Here is a 9,993-nt window from a genome sequence, read left to right as displayed (position 1 = left end):
CCACACATCCGAATAAATGTGTTTGAATTAAGGGGCTCCTGTATTTTTTTGAGCAGAAATAATATATTAGAAGATAGTGAACACACACACACACGAATATCAAGATCTATTGCATACACTAAATGTTTGCAGTTATATCTTACAGGCAATGTTTTACCATAGAAAAATTCTGGAGGGCCACCCAGGGTTTAATTGGTCCCATCAGACTGTCATATACTTGTAATATTAAAACATATGATAATGTATTTGGATATATTATACCCTGTTTAATGGTTTATAACGCACACCTCTATTTTTATTTATTTATTAGAAATTGGTATAAAATCTTGTTGTCAGCTCAAACTTTGCTGGTAGGTGCAACAGGGAATCGAACCTGGTTTGCAACGGTGAGAGCACCAAATTCTAACCACTACATCACCAGTGGTATAGATAACATACGAAAAAGCAGTCAAGTTTAGTTCATGATCACACTATTATTAGTCACAGTACCAGAGACAAATGTTAATTCAGTTGTGCGGTTCACATGTTACAAAGACAATACATTTGCCACTTACAATCAGTGGCGGTTTTAGGCACGGACAAGGCGGGCAGCCGCCCAGGGCGGCATTCAAACATGCACAGGATCCCCCCACACACAAAAAAAAAATAGTAGTAATAATAATAATAATAATAATAATAATATACATAACATTAGTTGGATGCCACTGTATTCCCAATAAAGCACATTATCCATAACTTTAAAAATACAGGCCAATTGCTGCACATTTAACTGAATTGTGATCAAACGTGATACAAAATCGATTATTAGGTAACTCATGTGACATGGTTTCGCTTTGACCGCTTGTCGTGAGTGACAGTCGGGGGATGGGCACCTTATGTTCAAGACGAGTGGAAAATAAACAGAGATGGAAAGAAAAACGTACCAAGCCATCCGTCTCCCAATTAAGAAAAAAAAGAAAAATAGGATAAACCAGCATCGAATAAAGGTATGCAACTAGTTTTCTTCATATGATTAGGGACAGTCAGTATCCATATCATAAATGACGGGCTAATGGTAATTTTGTCATATACTGTATGTTTGATGGGCTTCTAGATATTGTGCTTGTTATGCTTAGACAAACAATTCTAATTCAGTTTTTACCCAGCAAACAAGGAATTTCGTTTCACCTTTAGACTGTGCTTTGCTACAAAATTCAGTTATTATTTGTTTTCATCATTTGAGTTAACGTTGTTTCCACATTCAATAGAATGTCCATCTAATCAGGTAGTTTAAACGACGAAAATTTGCTATTTGCTACAATTTGGTTTTATGACAAAGCTAGCCTAACCAGGCATGACCAAAAGTGTGCCAAGCTTTGAATTTGAGGCAACATTTATGGGATTTCTGGAGGAAGAGGAGTCCAGAAGCCAGCACTTGACATCCATGATACTGACAACAAGACTTGATGAGTTGGGAATTCCTTTTGAAGACTGCAGTGGACAGTCATATGGGGCAAAGATGAACTGTAACAAAAGGGAGTTCAAGCCAGACTATTGGAAAAGAATCCCAGAGCACTCTTTGTACCATGTGGATCACATACATTGAATTTAGTTTTGTCATGCTGCTAAGGGCACCGTTGATGCCATACACTACTTTGGTGTCCTGAAAAAAAAGCTTTACACTTTGTTTTCAGCCTCGACCCAACAATGGACGATACCGAAGAATCATGTGAGCATCACCTTAAAGATGTGGGCAGAAACAATGTGGGAGAGCAAGATCAAGAGTGAGACCATTAGATACCAGGGAGCTTCTGTGAGAGATGCTTCAATCGATGTGAGAGACAACACCAAAGACCCTATTACAAGGACTGAGGCCCAAACTTTGTCTGAGGAAGTCGGGTCATACTGCTTTAACATCTGCACGGTTGTTTGGTATGACAATCTATCTGCAATACAGCCTGACAGCCAACTCATGCAGTCTCAAAACATGCACATTGACATAGTTATTTTTATTTATAAATTATTCATCACATCCACTACACAGCATTATATCCAGACAGAAGAGCAGCTTCAGCGACAGACTGCTGTCATTGTCTTGTACCACGGACAGACTGAAGAGATCTTTTCTTCCTCATGGCATGAGGCTCTTTAACTCCACCCGGCGGAGTAAAGGCCCACACTAAACCACACCCCCTACATTGCATATTACCGTACTTTTATTGCAGTGTGTATTATATGTAGCACTATTTAAATACTCTATACAACATGCTACAGTGGGTATTAGCACGTCACATTGGGTATTTGTATATTGTATTCCTTTTGCTTTATTATTGTATTGTTCTCAGCGAAGGGATGCTGCTGGAAATGTGAATTTCCCTGCGGAGATGAATAAAGTATCTATCTATCAATCTATTTATCCATCTAGTATTGAGTGTTTTAAAGAAGACAGAGCAAGGTTCAAAAGTTACAGAGTAAGTTACTTTGTGGCAGCACTGATGGCAATCAAAGACATTTGTGAAAATATGAATGTGGAGGCTGCTCTAAAGAAAAAAAGGTTGAGTTCCACAAAGAACAACTTTGCGTATGAAGCCCATGGTGAGCGATTCAGAGATGCTCTTAAAAAGTTACAAATAGAATTCTTCAATAAGGTTGTTCATGCAGCCACATCAGCCATACACATTAGAAAATGTGGTAAAACAAACTTGCATTTTTGAGTAGTTTCCCAAGTCTTAACGACAAAGAGCTCGAAGTACAATGTGCGGCACTAGAAACACCACTGCCATTTGAAGGGCTCTCAGATCTGGATGGTAAACAGCTTGTGCAGGAAATAAAGAGCTTCCCTGACCTGTCATCACAAACTATAAGACTTAGAAATCTACACAATTTTCTTCCCTCAGACTGTTTAGCCCTTCTATGGAAAACCCTGTTAGGATTTTCACATAATATTGTACATTTGGAGCTACTGATATGTACTTTGAATAGAGCTATTTTCAGTATTCATTGTGATAGTGAAGAATTTTATACATTTTACTATAAAGGATTTTATACAAGTTACATTTATTGAATGCAATGAAGATTTTTCACAGAGAAGGCTTAAGTTCAATGACAGGTCGTGCCGTTCCGAAGGCGAGAGTTTTGTTTAGTTATGTTGATAACAGGACTCTGACGGAGAAGGCCGGACGCAGAAGGCCAGGGACTGATTTGATAATTGCTCGGGGTCCAGACAGCGCGGAGACGAGGTGGAGTCCGCGTGGGGAGTCTCTGGCCCGCTCATGGGAGGAGTCAGCACGCCCATGGGAGGAGTCAGCAGGCCCATGGTAGAAGCCGGCAAGCCAGCTTGTGAAAAGACGTGGGCAGAAGAACTTCAGAAGATCGATCGAGAGGGACATTTGAGAGAGAGGCTCAACGATGAGCAACACTAATAAGGCTAATTTGACGGAATTCTCTTAGTTAATTATTTAAGAAATTAAATCTGCCCCCGTGTGGAAATGCCAGTCTCTTGTTCATTTCTCCATTAAGAAACGAGCATGCATTGTTAGGCGAATGTAAGTTGTGTTTGGTTAATGGAGTCAGATATGAAATGAAAATGAAATGATCTGCATTTATATAGCACTTTTCAAGTCAATGACTTCCCAAAGCGCTTTACAATGTGCTCCACATTTCCCAATAGCAACCTTGCAGCCATGTAAGGCGCTAACCTGCTTATTGGGGGTATTAGGGGTTCAGTTTCTTACCCAAGGACACTTCGACATGTAACACGGACGAGCTGGGATTTGAACTGGGATCCCTTGATCCCAGGACGAGGGCTCTACCTCCTCAACTACTGCCGCCCCCTAACTAATTTGAACAATTTGGTAAACAGTACATTTTAATAGTTTAATTCCTAACAATAGCTCGGTAACTCTATAACCCCTGCCCACATTTGCATAGCATGTAACTACAAACAGTAAATTACTTACTTTTTTCCCTCAAACGAATTGAGTCACTTTTTAGTCAAACCGTTTAGGTTTCATTAAAATATAAAATGTAACACGTTCAAAATGTCAATCCTAAATGTACACAATATTCTTTAAACGAGTAAAATAAAACATAACAAAATATAAATTACACGTTAAATAGGCATAAGCTTACATGATGACCAAATTGGCGACACCCAGTGGAACTCTATTGAACCTTTTGTCGCGGAAAAGTGTCGTCATATATACGTCATCGACGTCAGCCTTAACGCCGCAAAAATCAAAAAGGCGCCGCAATGGTGAGAAAATCAGCACGAATGAATGAATTTGTGAAGTTTCAGCCATTTTCTTTGAGGTTTAATCAAAAATATTGTTACGTTGAAGATAATCTTTGATTCGTGTATGCGCTAACTATCCTGTGTTAACTACTAGGCTAACGTTGCTGTGTCGTTGTGTGCCCATGTTTTTCCCCATCTTCAGCTTTTCTACTCGTTTTTCAAGTCGCTTGTCGGCAAGGACGTGGTGGTGGAATTAAAAAACGACCTCAGGTAAACGGAATGATTTGATTTCTTGATCAAAATGAATAGCTCATTTTAGCCATTGAAAACTGATTCTGGCAAGCGTGCGTTTTTGTTCTGATGTTGATTCATGTATTTTTTTCTAGCATATGTGGAACGCTTCATTCTGTTGATCAGGTATGAAGACATTTTAACTCTATATTTTGAGTCTGAAAAGTATATCTTTAGGCTACTAAATTAAGTAACATAAATATTCGCATACAAAAAATAACTGTCTATTTGAGGATTTAATTAAATTTACTGTCTTAAGTGTGTCAAAGGAGCAATTAGAAATAAAGCTATTGCCCAACAAGGAGTCCCAAAAGGCTGCACAGACTACAGATTATTGCTATTATTACACCACCCCCTGATCTAAAACCTACATGAGGGCAAGGAAAAACTCAAAAACCTCATCATGAGGAAAAAGAAGAAACCTTTAAGAAGGGACTGCACATGAGGTAATTCCCCTTCCAGGATGACCATGCTGCAATGGATGTTGCCATAACAAATAATACACAGATATTGTCAACATAAAATATAGGTTATTCATATGCTATGGAACAGAAGTGTTTTAAGCGTAGATTTAAACAGTTCCACTGAGGTTACAGATCGAATGTCAGAGGGAAGAGCATTCCACAGGACTGGGGCCCCAATTGAGAACGCTCTCAAACCTGAGGATCTCTTCTTGGCTCTTGGGATCACTAAAAAGCCAGCATTTTCAGAGCGAAGGCTCCAGACTGGGAGATAGGGGAAATTAAATCTGAAAGATATGAGGGAGCAAGTTCATGCATGATTTTGTATACCACCAACCGAACCTTAAAATCACATCTTAAGCCAATACAGGGTAGCTAAAATCGGGGTAATGTGATCAAACTTTCTTGTCTTAGTTAAAAGCCTCGCTGCAGCATTTTGTACCAGATGAAGGCTCTTAATGAATCTATGAATCCCTAATGCCCCCGATATGCATGTTGCTGTTGCTGCTATCGGTGTGTGAGTATGTTTGTGAATGGGTAAGTGTGAAGCACATTGTAAAGCTTTTTCGGACGTCTTCAGTGACATGAAAAATTATTCAGCCCCATTGAGTTAATACTTTGTAGGGCCACCCTTTGCTGAGATTACAGCTGCATGACGCTTGGGGTATGTCTCTACCAGTTTTGCACATTGAAAAAACGATATTTTCTCCCATACCTCCTTGCAAAACAGCTCGAGCTCAGTGAGGTTGGATGGAAAGCGTTTGTGAACAGCAGTTTTCAGTTCTTTCCACAGATTCTCAATTGGATTAAGGTCTGGACTTTGACTTGGCCATTCTACCACCTTGATTTGTTTTGGGTTAACCATTCCATTGTAGCTTTTGCTTTGTGTTTTGGATCATTGTCTTGTTCGAAGACAAATCTCCGTCCCAGTCTCGGGTCTTTTGCGGACTCCATCACCTTTTCTTCCAGAATGATCCTGTATTTGGCTCCATCCAACTTCCAATCAATTCTAACCATCTTCCCTGTCCCTGCTGAAGAAGAGCAGGTCCAAACCATGATGCTGCCACCACCATGTTTGACTCTGGGGATGGTGTGTTGAGGGCGATGAGCTGTGCTGCTTTTACGGCAAACATAACGTCTTGCATTTTTGCCAAAAAGTTCTATTTTCTAATTTCCTTCCATTACAATATTATTGCTTGCACAGTGCTGCTTGGGATGTTTAAGGCTTGGGAAATCTTTTTGTATCCAAATCCAGCTTTATACTTCTCCATAACCATATGAGGACCTGCCAGGTCTGTTCCTCGTTCTTCATGATGCTCTCGGTGCTTTAAACAGACCTCTGAGACTATCACAGTGCAGGTGCATTTATACAGAGACTTGATTACACAAAGGTGGATTCCATTTATTATCGTTCGTCATTTAGATCAACATTGAATCATTCAGAGATCCTCACTGAACTTGAGTTTGCTACACTGAAAGTAAAGGGGCTGAATAATTTGCACACCCACTTATGCATTTATTATTTGTTAAAAAAGTTTAAAATTACCAGTAAATTGTGTTCCACTTCATGATTGTGTCCCACTTATTGTTGATTCTTCACTAGAAATTACAGTTTTAAATCTTGGTGTTTGAAGTCCGAAATGTGGCAAAACGTCACAAAGTTCAAGGGGGCCAAATAGTTTCGCAAGCCACTGTATATGTTCTATACCAGAAAGTGTATTACGGCGAAATGAACGCTCAAATTATCAATGTATAAAACGGAATAAAGATGTTCACAGTATAAGGTGTCATTTCGCCAAAGTCAATGTTTTCAACTCACTCAAAAGTAAATTATATACAAGGTGCAATATCTCTGCTCTACTGTTCTATTTCATTTCCTAAACTATGAGATACGGAGTTGTTTCAATAATGTTTGCACAAGGGGGGACATTTTATGCGGGGAGTGACAGTTTTTCGCACAACACCGGTTTGCCGAATCATTTGATGATTTGACAGTCCCTTGACTTTTTTTTGTGATTTTGTTCCAGTACCTCAACATCAAGCTGACAGACATCAGTGTCACAGATCCGGAAAAATATCCCCACATGGTCAGTATTGTGATATTGTTTCTCATCTATATGGCGACTTGAGGCCAATTTGCCAGACATTCAAGAATATACAAAACGGTGTTCCTAGTGAAGGGTTGGGTAGGGTTACTTTAACTTGATTACTTTCAATTACTTTTGGATGACTCCAATACCAAATATGCTAATAAAAGACAAAAGAAACTAAATATGAATAAAATGATGACTCACAACACGTGGTAAGCTTTCTCTCCTGGCTTTGATCTCTTTGATCTCTGGCAAAACTAACATAAAATGCGACAGAAACAAAATGAAAATAAATGCAAACAGCTTGCCAACATCATTTTTGCCGTTCCATGTATTCCGTTACTCCCCAAGCCTGCACAAATTTTAGTAATTTTATTCATATTTAGTTTCTTTTGTCTTTTATTAGCAAATTTGGTATTGGAGTAATCCAAAAGTAATTGAAAGTAATCAAGTTAAAGTAACCCTACCCAACCCTGTAGTGTGACCCTCTTTGTATCTGTTGTTCATGGGAAACACTTTAGAAATTAAGCTTTGTTACTTTATTAAGTCTGTATGGCCAACCTTTTGCTTGAGGTTCACATTCATTTCATTTATTCATATTTACTTGTAAATTTCTGTTAGATACTTTGGGAACACATGTAAATATTACTTCAATCAGGGATCCCTGAAAAGTCTTAAAAGGCGTTTCATTCATTATTCTAAAATTAAGACTTTCATTGGCATTAAAATGTCTTAAATCCAATTTTCGAAAGTCTTAAAAATGTGACGACTTAAGATTTATATTTGTTTTAACTATAAAGATTAAGTAACATTTATCAAGCGTCTTTTTTTTAATAATTTACCTTTTTTGCACCTTGTATATGAATATAAATATTTCACAGAAGACTATTTTTCAAGGTGTGCTTTAGAATTCGGTTGGATTTGTAGTCCAGAATATACCGTACTTTTTCATCACTAAATCCGTTGATTGTTACTAACGATAAACTGTTCTTTATACTAAACGTGTACAATAAAGTTGTAAATGATTGTTACTTTTTCCGTTTGTTTTTTATAGTTAGAACATTGTTTATGAACCACTTTAAACCAAAAATGGCACTCTTAAATGCTACTAGGATTTTGTTTCTCCAAAATATTTCAACATATGGCAGCTCTGCACCGGAGGTTAAATCTCACACCTAATGTAGAAGAAGTCAATGTGCAAATGGATACAAAAACTCATGGACAAGAATGATCACCATTGATGTTCCCGCCTTCAGCTGTCCGTAAAAAACTGCTTCATCCGCGGCTCGGTGGTGCGCTATGTTCAGCTGCCCGCGGACGAAGTGGACACACAGCTGCTTCAAGACGCCGCCCGTAAAGAGGCCATGCAGCAGAAGCAGTGATCGCAAACTGGGTGGGCTGGGTATATTATGTATTATTTGGGCTAAACTTGTCACAAAGAAGAATTGACGTTTTTTTTTTTGTTAATTAAAACAAAACATGTTTGTTTCAGTTAGCCAACTCCATATTTGATAAAGAGCACAACTTAGCCTGATTCATATTGGAAAACAAAATATTTTAAGTGTTTGTTTTTTTGAATTTCAAGTTAAAAGAACTGAGGCAAAGGGGCTCTATGGATTTCATACCATCCTTAGTTTGTTTACACATGAAACGAGAATAGAAATGTTTTGTATGAAAACAAGTATATTTTTAAAAGCATGTTTTGATGTCTCTTTTTTTGTTGTTTTTTTTTTTCATTATAACACTGGGCCTTAATAGGATCCTGAGTGTTACTTTGCAAATTTTCGTTTTTGGGAAATAAAAAAAATGCACAAAATTGGCCAATGCTTTTTAATCATCATTTCTTACAAGTAATGTATAATGTGTAAAATTCAATGTTGTATTAAATACAATTTTGGACTGCAGAACAGTATCAGGTCTATTCTAGTTTGGTAGTTATATATACTGTGATCTCTCGTTTATTGCAGTTAATGGGTTACCAGAACCCTTCAAAATATGCAAAACCCATGTAGGAGGATACCCCATTTTTAATATGTTCCCAGGCTAGCAGCAATGGTCAACCTAGGATAATGGATACACAGATCTTGTTCATTTTAGGGCCAAATAATGTATTAAAGTCAAGTCATGTTTATTTATATAGCCCTTAATCACAAAGAGTCTCAAAGGGCTGCTCAGACCACAGATTATTAAAAAATACAAGTATGACCCATTTTCTCTCCTGTTCACAACAGTACATTTCATTTTAGGCGAGCTAGAAATGGCACCCCGCTTGACATAAATGCCTTCTGCTGGTCCCATCTCACAGCAATATGTGATTGAGGATAATTGATCGCGGCCGCACAAGTGTAGATCAATTTGTTGGGGACAGCACAGGAAAAGGCCTGACAGAAATGCGCGATGCTAAAACCCACTCGCAGTAATATGTGATGGGAGATAGAAGACGGCGGAATATTTTCAATCCACGATGTACTGAGGCCGCAAGCTAGCGAGTCATTACAGTAATGACAATACATTTGAATTGTTCCTAAAAATACATTTAAGAAGCAAAGTTGATATAAAGGAATATTGTTCTTAGTTATTTATACAAGGTAAGTGTTGCATCACACATAAAAATCATAATGTAACAGGTCATTTTCCGTTCCGTGACCTAATAAGTTTATCCGGCAACGTATATTTGCCATGTTTGTTTGACAACTTACAATATTGCAGAAGAATGCCAATAGCAAGTGGATTTTCCCACATCAGAATAAAACATTACGTGGAAAATGTTAGCGTAAATTCACTGATGTGTTTTGAGGTTCATGTCTGGTGAGGCACAGATTTAGAAATAATTGAACCTAATTCGTAGAATTTGATTGGCAGCGCAAGAAAGCGATATATAAACTGTAGCATGGAAAAAAGACCAGGTGCAGCCCCGCCCACAGGTTTTATCCCGCCC

The 9,993-nt window shown here is 38.1% G+C and overlaps 1 protein-coding gene across 1 annotated transcript; it reads left to right on the top strand.

Moving 5' to 3' along the window:
• Window positions 1-4,124: 4,124 nt before the first annotated feature.
• Window positions 4,125-8,871, top strand: lsm2 (LSM2 homolog, U6 small nuclear RNA and mRNA degradation associated). The gene is made up of 5 exons (XM_088350165.1): window positions 4,125-4,234; window positions 4,416-4,483; window positions 4,600-4,630; window positions 6,993-7,052; window positions 8,312-8,871. The coding sequence occupies exons 1-5, from the start codon at window positions 4,232-4,234 to the stop codon at window positions 8,435-8,437; spliced, it is 288 nt and encodes a 95-aa protein (XP_088206291.1). The 5' UTR covers window positions 4,125-4,231; the 3' UTR covers window positions 8,438-8,871.
• The last annotated feature ends 1,122 nt before the right edge of the window (window positions 8,872-9,993 follow it).

Source organism: Urocampus carinirostris, chromosome 12 (genome assembly GCF_059441175.1).
Source record: "Urocampus carinirostris isolate Australia breed hairy pipefish chromosome 12, RoL_Ucar_1.0, whole genome shotgun sequence".
Taxonomy (NCBI): Eukaryota; Metazoa; Chordata; class Actinopteri; order Syngnathiformes; family Syngnathidae; genus Urocampus; species Urocampus carinirostris.
This window is presented reverse-complemented; position numbering and strand designations above follow the sequence as displayed.